This window comes from Cyprinus carpio, chromosome A1 (genome assembly GCF_018340385.1).
Source record: "Cyprinus carpio isolate SPL01 chromosome A1, ASM1834038v1, whole genome shotgun sequence".
NCBI lineage: Eukaryota > Metazoa > Chordata > Actinopteri > Cypriniformes > Cyprinidae > Cyprinus > Cyprinus carpio.
Window position 1 is genome coordinate 36,132,425 of NC_056572.1, and position 18,284 is coordinate 36,150,708.

Consider the following 18,284-nt stretch of genomic DNA (forward strand, 5'->3'; position numbering starts at 1 on the left):
TCATCCTCTCCAAGCCATGTGAGTTTCTTCTGTTGAGCACAAAAGAAGATTTTGTTAGTAACCAAACAGTTGCTAGTAGCCACTGACTTAGTATGAAAAAAAAAAAAAGTCATTGGCTACAATATTTGAATATTTCATGAGGAGAGGGGCATTTATGCTGTCAAACTCATTTCTCAATCTTCCGTGAATCAAATAAATGTATGATAAAATCTTTTTCTGTCCATTAGTAAGTCAGTCACTAAAACAATCAACTGTTCAGAAGCGCTTTTGAGTGAATCACGTGACACGATAACTGTCTAGATATCCAGCAGGGAGCGACACACATTTGCTATAGAAAAATAAAATATTCTGCCTTTTATAAATGAAAACACCAGTGAACATGAATTGATTTGTTTTATTCATTATTCTTAATAACTACACTGTAAAACCTGACAAGTCACAGTAACTCAAACCGTTTGAGTAAACAGATATCCTTAAAAACCTGACAAGTTAGGTTTACTCAAACCGTTTGAGGCAAATTGATTGCCTTAAACCATTTAAGTTTTTAAAACTAACACACTGTAAAACCCGACAAGTAACATAACTCAAACCTTTTGTGTAAACAAATATCCTTAAAAACATGACAAGTTGGGTTTACTCAAACCGTTTGAGGAAACCGATTGCCTTAAAACCATTTAAGTTTTAAAACTTAAAAGTTATGAGTACTGTGAACTTAATTCAGTTGAGTTCACTGAAAGAAGATATACATTGCAATTAAGTAATTAAGTGATTAATTGAGTGATAATTGAGCATTAGTGATGAACACCTGCTGTTAACAAACAGAATTACCGAAGAAAAGAGAGAAAGGAACTACAACTGACTTCAGACACAGCCTCACTAAAACCTGACAAGTTATGTTAACTCAAACCGTTTGAGGAAACCGATTGCCTTAAACCATTTAAGTTTTAAAACTAATTGTTATGAGTACTCTGAACTTAATTCAGTTGAGTTCACTGAAAGAAGATATACATTGCAATTAAATAATTAAGTGATTAATTGAGTGATAATTGTGAATTAGTGATGAACACCTGCTGTTAACAAACAGAATTACTGAAGAAAAGAGAAACACAAGAACTACAACTGACTTCAGACACAGCCTTAGATAAAATAAACTGAAATAAAATACATTAAATCTCTCAAGATCTGATTAAACAACCCCACAAACAGCATCACCAGCTCCACTTATTAATAACCAGACTGACTTTATTTCTGTCAGACGTCTACAGAAGATCTGATTGAAAATTTAACTAAGGTTTAGATGTTGATTTATTGTTTCATTTGAAGTAACCATGTTAGAGATCAGTGTTTGCTTTAGTTGGGCTCTTGACCCTTGATTACTGTCTTAGTTTTTTCTCTGGCTGTTGTAACCATTTGTTGTAACTCAAAAGCCCAGAGAAAATATCATCAGATGTTATACACACACACTCACACTCTTAGAAGCTGCTTTTATCCAAAGCAACTTACAGTGCATTCAGGTTAGCATTTTTTCTTTACCTAACTTTTACCTAGATGTTGGTTGTTATACTGTATATTAGTGATGATAATCATTGATTATTGAACTGTTTGGGGTTTAATCTTTGATGAAATAGGTGTTGTGTAATTAGCTGGATTGATTACAGTAAAAGTGATTCTAACAGCCAGTGGTTCTGTGATAATCAGTTAATATAAAGAACTTTCCAAACAGTTTGGTTTTCTGTGGTGTCACTTAGTCACACACAGACATCAATAATCAGCATATGAACCTCAACAATGGTGACCATAAAAAAAAAAAAAAAAAACAATGCAGCAGAGCATGCTGGGAGCCATGGGAGAGTTTTGTACTACAATAGTACCCCAGCATGCATTGCAGCATGTTTTTTTTTTTTTTTTGTAACCATTGTTGATGTTCATATTCTGATTATTGATGTCTGTGTATGACTAATTAACACCATAGAAAACAAAACTGTTTGGAAAGTCTTTTATATTAACTGATTATGAAAGAACTACTGACTTTTTGAGTGGCTTTCATTGCAATCAACTGAACTAACTATAAAACACCTATTTAGTAAGATTTTGAACAGCTCCATAATTGATTATTATCATCACCAATATGCTGTATAACAACCAATACCTGATCATATTTTCTCTGGGTTTTTTTGTGTTATAACAAAACATGTTTCAAAAAACACATGGTTACAACGCCCAAAAAATAAAATAAACTAAGACAGAAGTCAAGGGTCAAGAGCCCAACTAAAGCAAACACTGATCTCTAACATGGTTACTTCAAATGAAACAATAAATCAACATCTAAACCTTAGTTAATTCTCAATCAGATCTTCTGTAGACGTCTGAAAGAAATAAAGTCAGTCTGGTTATTAATAAGTGGAGCTGGTGATGCTGTTTGTTAACAGCAGCTGTTCATCACTAAAGCTCAATCAGCACTTAATTAATCACTTGATTACATAATTGCAAAGTTTTAAAACTTACATGGTTTAAGTAAAGGCAATCTGTTTACTCAAACGGTTTGAGTTACTGTGACTTGTCAGGTTTTACAGTGTAAGATGAACATCTTATAACACACCCCTGCTGTACATTTTGACATCCTTCAGACTGGATCAAGCCACTGATGGAGGTCGAGTTACTCTATATTATTTACAAAGAACCCATTTACTGTTTACTATTTATTTTAATTCCAAACAAATCTTCTGTTTCTCAACAGAGAGATTAACAATGACGTGTCAGCATACATAAAATCCCTGCACCACAACCCTGACGAGAAATATCTCACAGACTGAGTAATTTACAGTATTGATGACGAAACTGCGTGTGTGCCGTCCTGAACACCTGCAGCACACAGGACGGCTTTCAGATCCAGTGAAGAACATCATCCAACACAAAGCCAACAGCACTGCAATCAACAATAACCATCAATGGATATTAAACATCATCAAGACAATGTTCTTTGTGCAATCAAATACAATTCCAGCCAAAAGACCAACATCAACTGAATAAAAATTTCATTAAATTAGTGTGAGCGAACTAATCTAAAAAATCAATAATACATTGAGGTAAATTGGTTATACCTGGAAACACGTCTGACAACATTTTTGAGCCTCTTTCTGAATATTTGTTGAAGTGAAACAAATGTCTCCGGCTTTATTACATTATTAACCTCCATCCATGTGACTTCTGGGTGTAAAAAACAAACTCAAAGCTTCCAGGAAAGTGAAGTGGTTTAACAATGATGGAAATACTTCTCATTCTTTTTGGTCGGGTTCTTAAAAGTTATGTTTATGTTACAATCCAGTAGGAATACGATTAAACAGGGAACTATTTAATAATAGTCACGATTTAAGGTTTTTTTTTTTTTCTAAGAAAATACATAATCTTTTATCAGTGTTGTTAATTTTAATATTTATAATTATTTTAGCAAAAAGTTTGCTTCATATATCCAGTTCAACGTGTTTGGTTAAAGTGGGTCATCTTTATCATTCAAATGAACAGTGCACATGCATGCATTTTATACACTTGAATGGTTATCTCAATGAAATAAATGCACATCTCTGAATGACCATCTTGTTTTGACGTACTTGAATCAAGCCATTTTAAGGGGTCAAGTTACTGCTTAGTTATTAACAAAGAAGCCATATATTGCCTGTGCTTTCATACGTCAAATTCCTGCACCACAACCCTGAGGAGAAAATGTCACAGATTGTTTTAGTGAGTAATTTCCAGTAGTTGAGGATGAAACTGTGTGTGTGTGTGTGTGTGTGTGTGTGTGTGTGTGTGTGTGTGTGTGTGTGCGTGCACTCATACAGGTTGGGCAGACACATATATTCTGCCAGTGTAAGTCATGTGAGATCAGTCGATTGGCTGGAAACGCCTGCTTTGAAGCCCTTAAATACAAACTGCATTCAGATTGACAACAGGTTTAAGATTTGAGGACCTTTCCAAATCAGGTCAGCTCTTGGTCAAACTGATCACTCAAACCTGCTGGAGAAGCAATGGGTTCTAAGAACAGCAAAGGAGTATGCAAGAACTGCAAGAGGAGCTACAATTATAAACAACAAAAGCGTAATCGTCAAAATCGTACACTTGCCAATGTTTATAAAATGAGTACAGAAATGGGTGGTTTTCAACCCGGTGATATTACCTTCACTTATGACGGCTGTGATGGTTCTGGAACCGTTGATCCTACGGGAGGAATCTGCTATGTGGACTATGGATATGGTCTGGGAGGCTGTGTAGATGTTACTGGTCTGGGAGGCTATAATTATTTGGGAGGCATGGATTATACTGGAGGCCTAAATGGTGTAGGAGGCTGTACAGACTTCAGCGGTCTGGGGGGCTTTGATTTCTCTGGAGGCTGCGGTGATTTTGGAGGCTTCGGTGATATGGGAGGCTTTGATTTCTCTGGAGGCTGTGGTGATTTCGGTGGCTTCGGTGACATGGGAGGCTTTGACTTTGGTTTTTGAATTAGTTCAGGCAGGTGAGTAACCGTTTGTTTGATTACCGTTGAAAAGACTGCTTTCTATTTTTTTTTCTCTCATTTATCTCTATTTTGGAAGTTTAATTAAGGTTAATTAAACATTTTAAATAAAAAAAATAATTAAAAATGAAAGCAAAATATGTCAAACAAGCTTAGCTTTTATTTAAAATTATCTACTGAGACTTGGTACTCATGTCGTTTTTTTTTTTTTTAATCTTGAATTAAAATTTTTTTTTACAGCCCATTGAAATAAACATCATTGCATGTCATCACATTGATGATTTCAATGAGAAAACAATTTTCTGATGAAGAAAACTTTGTATTTTAAAAAAAAAGTTTCTAAGTACATTTTTAAGATTTTGTAATAAGGTGATGTAAGAATGTTAAAATATTTATAATTGACAAGGTAACTTTTTTTCAGTGCATTTGGAGGCATAACTAACATTTAATTCGATACTGAATCTTTTTTTTTGTCTCAAGTGCATAATCTGTATGGAGTAAATGGATTTGGAGATGCTGCAGTGCTCAGGACGGCTTTCAGTGAAGAACATCATCCAACACAAAGCCAACAGCACTGCAATCAACAATAACCATCAGGACATCTTTAGTGCCATTTTGGATATTAAACATCATCAGGACAATGTTATCTGTGCAAACAAATACAGTTCCAGCCAAAAGACCAACATCAACTGAATAACAATTTCATTAAAAGAGTAAATACTTTAACTGGTGTCTGATTATAAATATAGATTGTGTGTGAGAGAACTAATCTAAAGTAATAATAATAATAATAATAACAATAATAATAACAATAATAATAATAATAATAATAGTAATAATACACTGAGGTATGTTGGTAAGGGTTTTTTTTTTTTGTTTTTGTTTTTGTTTTTTTGTAAGGTAACCTGAAAACACGTCTGACAACATTTTTGAGCCTCTTTCTGAAGGTTTGATGATGTGCCACGAGACACGTCTTGTGCTTTGTCTTTGACTCAGATTCTCACTTTAAGAGATTTTGAAGTCACTGTGTTGAAAACTAATGACAGATTGTATAGATTCAGTCACATTAGACTTTGCACTCTATTCACCTCCACCCATGTGATTTCTGGGCAAAGAAAACAAACTCAAAGCTGCCGGAAAAGTGAAGTGGTTTAACAAAGATGGAAATTTTTCTCATTCTTTTTTTAAATTATGTTCTAACAAGTTATGTTTATGATGCAGTAGGGATTGTTGAAATGTTCTGTGCATCTTCTAAAAGCCAAAGATGGAGTAAACAGAGATGAGTGTATGATATTACCATTATTGTCTTATGATTTTAATTTGTGGGGTGATTAAAAATGTGGAATTTGTAGTACTATATGCTTGGTAGAGATACGAGTTAAAACAATAATAAGGAAGTTAAAATGTAACCGTGCTAGTTTTATATATATAAAAAATTGACATAATTGTTTGGTTTTTAACTTTGGTTGTTTTGGTTTCCTGCTAATAAACTTTCATAAAGTGATAATGGCGTCTTGGATCGGATGCATCTCCAATTTAAGTCAGATAGTCCGTTCTATGACACTAATAACCTATAAAAATCCACTATATGATGCATTTGGTAGTTTCTTGAATTCTCACATCTTGTTATTGAAGCCAGTTCTGTAATCAGAAACCATCCGAGTATGTGAACATTTCTGAAATACACTGGGGAGATTTTTTATTTATTTATTTATTTATTTATTTTCAGGCTCCTCACCTTTCGCTCTAATAACTGGTTTGATGGAATATACATTTTAAAACATAAAGTATGTTCATGTCGCAAGTCAGTTTTTATTTGCATAGCATGTTTTACAATCATTGTTGTGTTAAAAGCAGGTTTACAGAAAATCACGTCTTAAAGGAAACTGAAACTGATTTTTAGCAACATACAATGACAGTGAATAGTGACCAAAACTTTGATGCTCCAAACATTGCATAACACTGATCATACATGTAATTCGTATGATTCCAGCTGTTTAATTCTTATCTTCTGAAGCAACATTATTAGTTTGGCAGAGAACAAAACTACATATGAGGCCTTTTTCACTATTAATCTTGATTGTTTGTTCAGATCGACAGGAAAATGTTGCTGTGGAGGCGGAGCACAAAGAAACCAATCCTGAGCTCTCTGGGCAGAGCCACAAATGATTGACAGGCATCATTAGTGAAGAGTCACTGAAGAGTTTCATTTTTTATAGCTTAAATACATGATGTAACAGTGGAATAAAAGGAAAGTTAAAAGCTGGTTGTGTAAATATATAATGTTATAATTAAGTCAGCAGAACAAAACAAGTGATGTTCAGTGGTGAGATACAAGCTCACTGTTTTCTTATTTTACAGCATATTCCTGCTTTAATTGATCATTTATCAAGAAACACATTCATCTTAAAATGTCTTTCTGCAAAATAATGATGTTAAGGCTGTCCACATACTGTACACTTTTCCCCCGGTCTTTAAGGACTTCACTTTTATCTTTACATTTCTTGCTTGCCATCACGACTCCACTCTCCTTCCATCAGTTTCAGTTTATTACAAGCAAAAAAGATTGCATTAGTGTCCTCTTTTGTTGTCACTTAATTTGACACTTTTTCTTTGATGATGAACCGGTCAGAAGGTCCAGATGGTCAGTCCGTCCCTGCCTGAGCCCTTCATCACTTGGAATCCACTATGGAGTTGATTTATTAACATTTCTTCCCTTAAGAATTAGTTTGATGCAGTATTCTATATGTATATGAGTGTGTGTCTAAAAGTGAAGTGCTTTATGTGACTTTATTAGCATATGAAAGATCTCAGAGCTATATACATTACATAAAAGCTACACAACTCACATCTGGATGTCATTGAGTCTTTAAATCAACACTGATGATCTTGTTAGTCTTAATCAGAATCAGAATCAGAAAGAGCTTTATTGCCAAGTATGCTTGTGCATACAAGGAATTTGTTTTAGTCACATAAGCTTCCAGTACACAGAGACAACAACACACAGTCAAAAATATAAATAAATAAGTGTATAAACAATTGTGCTATAAATGATAATGGAATAAGATTGAGTAAGATACAGGGATGTACTAGGATTGAGGGGTAACAAATAAATATAAGGATATTGCACATTTTTATTGCATTAATGGGGAACATTTAACTGTTCATGAGGTAGATTGCCTGGGGGAAGAACCTGTTCTTGTGCCTGGCTGTCCTGGTATTTGTGGCTCTGAAGCACCGGCCAGATGGCAAAAGTCCAAAGATGGGGTAACTTGGATGTGAGGGATCCAGAGTGATTTTCTGAGCCCTTTTCCTCACTCTGGATGTATACAGTTCTTGAAGGGTGGGCAGGGGAGCACCAATAATCCTTTCAGCAGTCCGAACCGTTCTCTGTAGTCTTCTGATCTCTGATTTTGTAGCTGAACCAAACCAGACAGTTATTGAAGTGCACAGACTCAATGATGGCTGAGTAGAACTGTTTCAGCAGCTCCTGTGGCAGGTTAAACTTCCTCAGCTGGCGTCAATGCGATTGTCTCACTTCAGGTCCTGAGAGATGGTGGTTCCCAGGAACCTGAATGACTCCACTGCAGCCAGAGTGCTGTTCATGATGGTGAGTGGAGGGAGTGCAGGGGGGTTTCTCCTGAAGTCCACAATCATCTCCACTGTTTTGAGAGTGTTCAGCTCCAGGTTGTTAAGACTGCACCAGACAGCCAGCTGCTCAACCTCTTGTCTGTAAGCAGACTCGTCACCGTCCTGGATGAGACCGATGACTGTAATGTCGTCTGCAAACTTCAGGAGCTTGACAGAGGGATCTTTGGAGGTGCAGTCGCTGGTGTAGAGGGAGAAGAGCAGTGGGGAGAGAACACATCCCTGAGGGCCACCAGTGTTGGTGGAGCGGCTGTTTGACATGAATTTCCCCAGTCTAACTAACTGTTGCCTATCTGTCAGAAAGCTGGTGATCCACTGACAGATAGAGCTAGGAACAGAGAGCTGGGTCAGTTTGGTCTGGAGGGCTGTTGGAATGATGGTGTTGAAAGCCGAACTAAAGTCCACAAACAGGATCTTCACATAAGTCCCTGTTTTGTCCAGATGTTGCAGGATGAAGTGCAATCCCATGTTGATTGCATCATCCACAGACCTGTTTGCTCGGTAAGCAAACTGCAGGGGGTCCAGTAAGGGTCCAGTGATGTCCTTCAGATAAACTAGAACCAGTTTTTCAAATGACTTCATGACGACAGATGTTAGAGGAAGGAAGGCACTTCACACAACTCCAAAGATCTGTTGAAGATCTGTGAAAAGATGGGGGCCAGCTGGTCAGCACAGGTTTTCAGACAGGCAGGTGTAACGCCATCTGGGCCTGGTGCTTTTCTTCTTTTGTTCTTTCTTCCTGAAGACCTGGCGCACATCATCTTCACAGATTTTGAAGAGCAGGAGGTGTGGAGAGGGGGATTGCAGGAGGTGTTAACGGTTGTGTAGAGAGATGGTCAGAATGGGTGTTGGGGGTTTCAAATCTACAATAAAACTAATTCAGGTCGTTAGCAAGTCATTGATTAGCCTCAGTGCAGGAGGATGGTGTCTTGTAGTTAGTGATGGCTCTCAGTCCTCTCCACACTGAAGCTGAGTTGTAAGTAAACTGGTCTTCCAACTTTTTTAGCGTAGGTCTTTTTAGTCACTCTAATCTCTTTGTTCAGTGTGTTCCTGGCCTGATTGTACAAGACTCTGTCCCTATTTCTGTAGGCATCCTCTTTGGCCTGACGGAGATGTCTGAGTTTTGCTGTAAACCACGGCTTATCATTGTTGAATGTTAAATAAGTCCTGGTAGTGTGTTTGGTTATTTGATAGTGCAGCATGTGCTTCATTGCTGATTTCTTTGCTCTGTTTTCACACTTCTGTCTCTGTGTTTATTTGTGCAGCATCCTCCATCTAAACTGATGAAGTCATTCACACTGTGGATACAAACACACTTATTTTATAACATATTCCTGCTTTTAAATCATAATTGATCATTTTATCCTGAACTACTGAACAAAATCATAACAGTGCAGCTTCACAATGAACAGTGTATCAGTTTATGGGGTCAAAGTGCTCAATATTACAGAATTCTGTTATTCTGTCTTTGGGTTTTCTTTAAGTGATCAGTTTAATTTGTGAACATCTCATATGTGTTTGTACAAATCCTCAAACTACTACCAGAGGTCACCATCTCCTGCTCCTGACATCAACACTAATGTGCATAAGTACATGTGCATATATGTGTTTTAGTCCAGTAATGTTGTTCAAATGTAGAGGGAGGGACAATGAAGTTTCCCCTGCTGTGTATTAGTGTTAACCACAGATAGTCTGTCTAAAAGTGTATGTGATACAGGGTTCAGCCATTTGTCTGCTGCTGATCTGATGAGCTTCAACACGGTAAGACAAACACACTCATACTTCAATGAAAACTGATGATTATTGCTCATAAAACATACATGTCTTAATGTTAAAAATGTTAAGAATAGGGAGATGTACATGTACTGTTCATGAGTGTATAAGTGCTGATTAATGCTGTATTATAGATATATTTGACGCTGATGTCGGTCAGAATGGCTCCTCGTCTTCCTCTGATCTTTCTGCTCATGATTCACGGTGAGTCTCTGTTAAATTCACATTACAAACACTCTGATGGTTTTATTTAAGTTCTCACGATGAACGGCTGATGAGCACTTTCTTCTGTCCTGTTCTCACATATTTCCTTTTAAACAGGAAGTTTAGATGAGAAACGTCAAAGGACTTGTGTCTTTTATAAATATCCAGTAGTTTTCTGTTATTTGCTCGTCAGTGTCATGTGGTTTAGGAGGGACGTGCTCATTGTTGAGAGCATCTGATTGGACCAAAAATCTGTGTAACACTAGATTGTGAATATTTTTGGCTCATGTTCTCGGAAGTGAGTGTTCATATGTTAAATATTGTCAAAGTTCACTACCATATAGATATGGTTCGAGATGACAAAGTCACAAAACTCACATTGGGTACTTAAAGGGGTCATGAAATGAGAAACCGAATTTGCCTTGATCTTTTGGAATATAAGAGGTCTTTGTACCATTAAAACGTCCTGCAAGTTTCACAGCTTAAGACGTCCTCCCCATTATAAACGAGCCATTTATTTAATCAAGCTCTAAATACAGCTCGTTCTGGATCCATGGTAAGAAGTGACGTCACGGTGCGAAGTGAGGTTCCAACCATTTGCATATGACCGCCTCCAGCAAGACAACTACGCTCATTTCGTATCGTTGTCGCGCCGCGCGCCTCACAAGTGTTCAGTCGACGGACAGCGAGTGGGTCTGTGTACAGGAAAATTACAATGACACGCAGATGTGCTCAAACATATAAGGTTTTATCATTGCAAGAGCCATCGCTTCGAATGCATCACCCGCTACTAAACAGTTACGCTCAATCCACAAATGTTCTGGCTGGGGATGTTAATAATTGATCCATAGGCAATGTCGTTAACCAATTATAACGGCAGGTGTTAACACTGAACTCTTAAAGGGGAAACAACCGAAAAACACACTGTTTGAATCAAAAGATGAGAAACAGGGTGGTAAAATGTCGTAATTCACTACATTTTAAAAGTAAAAAAAAAAAAAAAAAAAAAAAAACTATAGTAATACTATAATTGCACCTAGGGGACCATAATAATAATAATAAAAAAAAAAAAACGTCATGACACCTTTAATAAATCCACTTTCATTATTTTCATAGTCTTGTTTTTCATTATTTGATAGTGCAGCATGTTGTTCGCGGCTGATTTCCTGGTTCTTTTTCACTCCATGCTCTCTGTGCTTTTATTTCTGCTTTTCTGCAACTGATGATGAAGTTCATATCATATATTATTCAATAGATTTTGAAAAAAAATAGCTTATTTCTGTAAAGAGTTGCTGTTTTCAAGAAGTAAAAGAGTATTATCATGTTTTTATGGTCCAGTGTAACTGATAAAACATAATTTTCCTCCTGATGAATTCTGTGTTTCAGGGGTTTCTAGTGCTGGTTGGGGTGTGAGTTACAGACATTCACACATCTGTGCACTAAAGAACTCATCAGTGATAATGAGCTGCACTTATACATACCCTACTGGATATAATATCATGAAAGTGTTCTGGACCAAAAACCCTGTAAAGGGTAAAGAGCCTCCAGATCTGTCTGAGGATCCTGAATACCGTCAGAGGCTTCAGTATCTGGGAGACACACAGGAGAACTGCACCATCAGACTGAGTCATGTGACACAGAAGGACGAACACATGTACTATTTCAGATTCATCACTGATAAACGTGATGGAAAATGGATTGGCACTCCAGGAGTGACTCTTACTGTCACAGGTGACTTTCATGAGGCTGAGCTCTTCTTCTGTGCATTATGTTGAATAATAATCAGTGTATGACAGCAGCTCTAGATATAATGTGTGTGTTGTGTTCAGATCTTCAGGTGGAGTCTCCTGAGAGAGTGACAGAGGGTCATAATGTCAGTCTGACATGTAAAAGCAGCTGCACTCTGACTGACAGAGCAACATTCATCTGGTACAGAAACTCACAGCCATTAACTGAGAGAAGAGACAGAAACAATCAACTCCTGCTGCAGTCAGTCAGAAGAGAGGATGCAGGCAGATACAGCTGTGCTCTACATGGACACAGTTACATCTCTCCTGCTGCTCATCTCAGTGTCACCTGTGAGTACAGATAGACATTTAATCTTTAAACTTGTCTTTGAAAAGCCAGCAGACTTCAGGGCTACATATCTCTGATTTATGGTTAGTAGGTTTTGTGGATCTTGTCTTTTTACTAAAACCATTATTCTGAAAAACAAAACCAGATTTAAATGTGTCTCTAAAACACAACAGATTATTTCTAAGGTTGAGAAGGAAAAGAGAAAGATTGCTTTGACAAATCCGGTGCTTTGTCAATGAATATAAATGCACATAAATGATGTAAATATGTAATTAATGAATAAACTATAAATAGCAGTGGCGGCTGGCCAATAGAGGGCGCGAGAGCACCACACACACTGAATCAAATCAGAAAAGGCTTTTGGACTATTGCAAAAAATTAGCTCTGTGTTCATTCATAGCTCATGAAATTTACATGTTTTGTCCATCGCGATAATCTAGACGAAATAATATAACTTTTATGAATTTAGAAGCCTAAACAAATGGCAGAACTAAAAAGCTAACATTATGCTGTAAACAAACTTTCAACTTCCGACAACTTTTAAATATACTTTTAGAAACATTTTCCATGATAGTTATAAATTTTAATCCACATTACATTATATTAAAAGACAAAACAAAAACATGTTTATACGTGCTCTTTTAGACAGCTTTCTTTTGTGTAATAAATATTTTTATTTTGCTTTACAGTTGTTATGACACTGTTACTGTCACAGGTGAAGCTTTTATTAACACACTCCTGTATCTTCACATCATTCATCAGTTTGTTAATTATGATGATCTTCATCTTTCAGTTCATCCTGGTGCTGATAGGAACGTGATTGTGATCGCAGCAACATCTGGAGGATTATTCATCATCATCATCATCATCATCATATGGTTTATAATGTGAGTTCAATTATAAACTGCATTGACTTCATAAATGCACTTTTATATTGTATAAGTTCATTTTGGTGTAACAGAAGGAAATGGATCAGCTGTGTGTGATTATTAGTAATATTTTAAAACATTCATATGTTCTATTAATTGAATGCTGTGGTCCATATGTTGTTGATGTGATTTTAACAGGAAACAAAGGTGTGTTAAAACTGAAGATAACAGAGTGAAACAGGTAAAACATTCAAACACAACTTTACAGAAGCAGAAAATCAATCCATCAGCTGTTATATGTTTCAGACTGTAACTGTACAGAATGATGAGACAATAAAAGTCTTTTATCAACAGAATCCAGCATAAAAACCTTTAAAAACTAATATTTCTCTCATATTAAACAATGATTTCTGAAACTGTATCTGCAGCGCCCTCAAGATGATGTGACACATGATTTAAGAAATAAAAATATAAAAACACTTATTTAAATGTAAATGTTTGTTTAAACTTGTTGAACTGTTCTCATAACCTGAACACAAAACAAACTCTGTTTTGTGTCTGTTGTTTTAACCAATCATTTAAAAGCCTGATGAGCTCAGGATTTATTGATATGAATCAGTCTGACAAGTCCATTTTTTACCCCAAAAAAACAAAAAAAAAAAAAAACAACAACAAAAATCCTATATTTAATATTGTGCCATACATTTTTGCTTTTATTACCTGCTCCTATTTTCTTTCTCTGTCTCTGTAGATCTGTGATCCCAGTGAAGACACATACACAGCTCTTGAGCTCAAGTCCATGACCTCTGACCTCTACGACACACTCACAGTAAGTGAGACGTCAAAGTCAGATCATCATCACAGATGATCACATGACCATCTCTCTCGCTCTCTTCCACACAGACCGTTCGTCCCAGACCTCCTGAAGACTCTTGATCCTAAACATGAGAATCCATCAGTAAGTGTCTGAACTGCAGCTCCTCTCAAGATAATCAATAAAACTCTCTTCAGTTCTAGTTTGATTGTTTCATGAAGCTTGTGGAAGGTTTATAATGTTGTTGTTGATGAACTTCATTTTGTCAGTCGTTCTTCTTCTTGTTGTTTGTTCAGATCAACAGGAAGATGCTGCATTGAGAGGCGGAGCACAAAGGAACCAATCCTGAGCTCTGTGGGCGGAGCCACATATGATTGACAGGCATAATTAGTGAAGAGTCACTGAAGAGTTTCATTTTTTATAGCTTAAATACATGATGTAACAGTGGAATAAAAGGAAAGTTAAAAGCTGGTTGTGTAAATATATAATGTTATAATTAAGTCAGCAGAACAAAACAAGTGATGTTCAGTGGTGAGATACAAGCTCTCTGTTTTCTTATTTTACAGCATATTCCTGCTTTAATTGATAATTTATCAAGAAACAAATTCATCTTAAAATGTCTTTCTGCAAAATAATGATGTTAAGATTGTCCACATACTGTACTTTTTTTCCGAGTCTTTAAGGACGTTGCCTTTATCTTTCTTGCTTGCCATCACAACTCCACTCTCCTTCCATCAGTTTCAGTTTATTACAAGCAAAAAAGATTGCATTAGTGTCCTCTTTTGTTGGCCGTCAATGTCATTTAATCTGACACTTTTTCTTTGATGATGAACCGGTCAGAAGGTCCAGATGGTCAGTCCGTCCCTGCCTGAGCCCTTCATCACTTGGAATCCACTATGGAGTTGATTTATTTATATTTTTCCCTTAAGAATTAGTTTGATGCAGTATTCTGTATGTATATGAGTGTGTGTCTAAAAGTGAAGTGGTTTATGTGACTTTATTAGCATATGAAAGATCTCAGAGCTATATACATTACATAAAAGCTACACAACTCACATCTGGATGTCATTGAGTCTCTTTAAATCAACACTGATGATCTTGTTAGTCTTAACTGTGGTGTGTTTGGTTATTTGATAGTGCTGCATGTGCTTCATTGCTGATTTCTTTGCTCTGTTTTCACACTTCTGTCTCTGTGTGTTTATTTGTGCAGCATCCTCCATCTAAACTGATGAAGTTATTTACACTGTGGATACAAACACTTCCTAATTTACAACATATTCCTGCTTTTAAATCATAATTGATCATTTTACCCTGAACTACTGAACAAAATCATAACAGTGCAGCTTCACAATGAACAGTGTATCAGTTTATGGGGTCAAAGTGCTCAATATTACAGGCTTCTGTTATTCTGTCTTTGTTGTGTTTCTTTAAGTGATCAGTTTAATTTGTGAACATCTCATATGTGTTTTGTACAAATCCTCAAACTACTACCAGAGGTCACCATCTCCTGCTCCTGACATCAACACTAATGTGCATAAGTACATGTGCATATGTGTGTTTTAGTCCAGTAATGTTGTTCACTTGTAGAGGGAGGGACAATGAAGTTTCCACTGCTGTGTATTAATATAGTGTTAACCACAGATAGTCTGTCTAAAAGTGCATGTGATACAGAGTTCAGTCATTTGTCTGCTGCTGATCTGATGAGCTTCAACACGGTAAGACAAACACACTCATACTTCAATGAAAACTGATGATTATTGCTCATATAACATACTTCTCTTAACGTGAGAAATGTTAAGAATAGAGAGATGTACATGTACTGTTCATGAGTGTATAAGTGCTGATTAATGCTGTATTATAGATATATTTGACGCTGATGTCGGTCAGAATGGCTCCTCGTCTTCCTCTGATCTTTCTGTTCATGATTCACGGTGAGTCTCTGTTACATTCACATTACAAACACTCTGATGTGTTTATTTAAGGCCTCACGATGAGCGGCTGATGAGCACTTTCTTCTGTCCTGTTCTCACATATTTCCTTTTAAACAGGAAGTTTAGATGAGAAACGTGAAAGGACTTGTGTCTTTTATAAATATCCAGTAGTCTTCTGTTATTTGCTAGTCAGTGTCATGTGGTTTAGGAGGGACGTGTTCATTGTTCAGAGCATCTGATTGGACCAAAAATCTGTCAAACACTAGATTGTGAATATTTTTGGCTCATGATCTCGGAAGTGAGTGTTCATATGTAAATATTGTCAAAGTTCACTACCATATAGATGAGGTTCGAGATGACAAAGTCACAAAACTCACATTGGGTACTTAATAAATCAAATTTGATTATTTTCTTAGTCTTGTTTTTCATTATTTGATAGTGCAGCGTGTTGTTCGCGGCTGATTTCCTGTTTTTTTTCACTCCTTGGTCTCTGTGCTTTTATTTCTGCTTTTCTGCAACTGATGATGAACTTCACATCATTTATTACTCAATAGATTCTGAGAAAATTAACTTTTATTTTCTGTAACAAGTTGCTGTTTTCAAGTAGTAAAAGAGTATTATCATGTTATGGTACATTATAACTGATAAAATAACATTTTAAGCATGTTTCAGGGGTTTCTAGTGCTGATTGGGGTGTGAGTTACAGACATTCACACATCTGTGCACTAAAGAACTCATCAGTGATAATGAGCTGCACTTATACATACCCTACTGGATATAAGATCGAGAAAACGTTCTGGACCAAAAACACTGTAAAGGGTGAAGAGACTCCAGATCTGTCTGAGGATCCTGAATACAGTCAGAGGCTTCAGTATCTGGGAGACACACAGCAGAACTGCACCATCAGACTGAGTCATGTGACACAGAAGGATGAACACAAGTACTGTTTCAGATTCATCACTAATAAACCTGATGGAAAATGGACTGGTGCTCCAGGAGTGACTCTTACTGTCACAGGTGACTTTCATGAGGCTGAGCTCTTCTTCTGTGCATTATGTTGAATAATAATCAGTGTATGACAGCAGCACTAGATATAATGTGTGTGTTGTGTTCAGATCTTCAGGTGGAGGCTCCTGAGAGAGTGACAGAGGGTCATAATGTCAGTCTGACATGTAAAAGCAGCTGCACTCTGACTGAGAGAGCAACATTCATCTGGTACAGAAACTCACAGCCATTACCTGAGAGAAGAGACAGAAACAATCAACTCCTGCTGCAGTCAGTCAGAAGAGAGGATGCAGGCAGATACAGCTGTGCTCTACATGAACACAGTTACATCTCTCCTGCTGCTCATCTCAGTGTCATGTGTGAGTACAGATAGACCTTTCCTCTTTAAACTTGTCTTTGAAAAGCCAGCAGAGTTCAGGACTACATATCTCTGATTAATGCACTCTAAAAAATGCTGGGTTAAATATAACCCAACGCTGGGTTAAAAAGGGACCAACCCAACAGTTGGGTTGTTTTGACCCAGCAGTTGGCAGAGGTATAAAGTCCAGGGGTCAGAAAGTAAAAGTCCTGCCATATGTTTTATTCCACCCATGAACTCAGCAAGCTGTTTTAACCAGAGGAGAACCAAGTCATTCCTTTCACATCACAAACGAGTCTCGAGTCAAGATCCCAAGTCCTCAAAGAGTTAAAGTTAATGAGATAATTAAGTGACTAATTAAATGAAGATTGTGCATTAGTGATGAACACCTGCTGTTAACAATCAACTTAACAGAAGAAAAGAGAAAACACAAGAACTACAACTGACTCCAGGCACAGCCTTGGATGAAATATACTGATTTATTTCTTTTTTTTTAAAAGCACACAAGATGCCACCATAACTGGTGGTCAAGGTTTGCTTTAATTAGTCTCTTGACCCTTTTAATAACTCAAAGTAGTTGGTTTCTAAGCAATTGCAATATTGTTTCACAGCAAACATTTGTGCATTGCTGAATCAAAAGCTTGAAGTAGCAGAGTAACTTGTGGTTTCTGCTAATAACTCATGGTAAATAAACATCATAAAGGAGTCTCTCTCTTTGGTTTGTTGTTCAGGTACTGTAGAACTACAAAAAAAAAAAAAACTATTAAACAAATGCCACCTTAATGTGTCAATATTGAATAAAAAAAAAACCTATGTCAGCTCAGGAATTTAGCCATGAACATTTATCATACTATCCTCAACAGTGGTGACAATAATTTTTCATACTGCAGTGCATTATGGGAGTTTTTTACTATGGTGTTACACCAGCATTCATTGCATCATGAAGCATTTTGTTGATTGTCACCATTGTTGAGATTGGTATACTGGGGTCTTGATGTCTCTCTGTGTCTAAGTAGTATAGTAGTTTTTTTTTTTTTTTTTTGGTGTATTATATGTATATATACACACACATATACTTTTTTTTATTAATTCACTATAT

General features: G+C 36.6%; 2 protein-coding genes and 1 long non-coding RNA gene across 6 annotated transcripts in view; all 3 read left to right on the forward strand.

Annotated features, from left to right (window-relative positions):
* LOC109071913 (B-cell receptor CD22-like) overlaps positions 1–18,284 on the forward strand; it is a 115,364-nt gene that overhangs the window by 59,194 nt on the left and 37,886 nt on the right. The window contains exons 1-4 of one of the 4 annotated variants that reach the window (XM_042764719.1): positions 9,622–9,916; positions 10,063–10,132; positions 11,519–11,863; positions 16,938–17,186. In XM_042764719.1, the coding sequence (XP_042620653.1) occupies positions 9,902–9,916; positions 10,063–10,132; positions 11,519–11,863; positions 16,938–17,186 (679 nt within the window). In that variant the 5' untranslated portion in view covers positions 9,622–9,901. Of the gene's footprint in view, positions 1–9,621; positions 9,917–10,062; positions 10,133–11,518; positions 11,864–15,587; positions 15,607–15,752; positions 15,823–16,494; positions 16,840–16,937; positions 17,187–18,284 lie in introns of those variants that run through there. The other 3 variants (XM_042764736.1, XM_042764743.1, XM_042764727.1) reach the window with 3 other exon arrangements.
* On the forward strand, positions 3,876–5,864 carry LOC122146395 (keratin-associated protein 19-2-like). The gene is made up of 2 exons (XM_042764774.1): positions 3,876–4,507; positions 4,988–5,864. The coding sequence occupies exon 1, from the start codon at positions 4,023–4,025 to the stop codon at positions 4,491–4,493; it is 471 nt and encodes a 156-aa protein (XP_042620708.1). The 5' UTR covers positions 3,876–4,022; the 3' UTR covers positions 4,494–4,507; positions 4,988–5,864.
* Positions 12,898–14,948, forward strand: LOC109071912. The gene is made up of 6 exons (XR_006160959.1): positions 12,898–12,923; positions 13,002–13,095; positions 13,276–13,318; positions 13,829–13,906; positions 13,981–14,035; positions 14,188–14,948. It is a non-coding gene; the product is annotated as an uncharacterized LOC109071912 (long non-coding RNA).

Coding starts and splice junctions, on each gene's coding strand:
- LOC122146395 (XM_042764774.1), top strand. CDS start 4,023: ATGGGTTCTAAGAACAGCAAAGGAGTATGCAAGAACTGCAAGAGGAGC.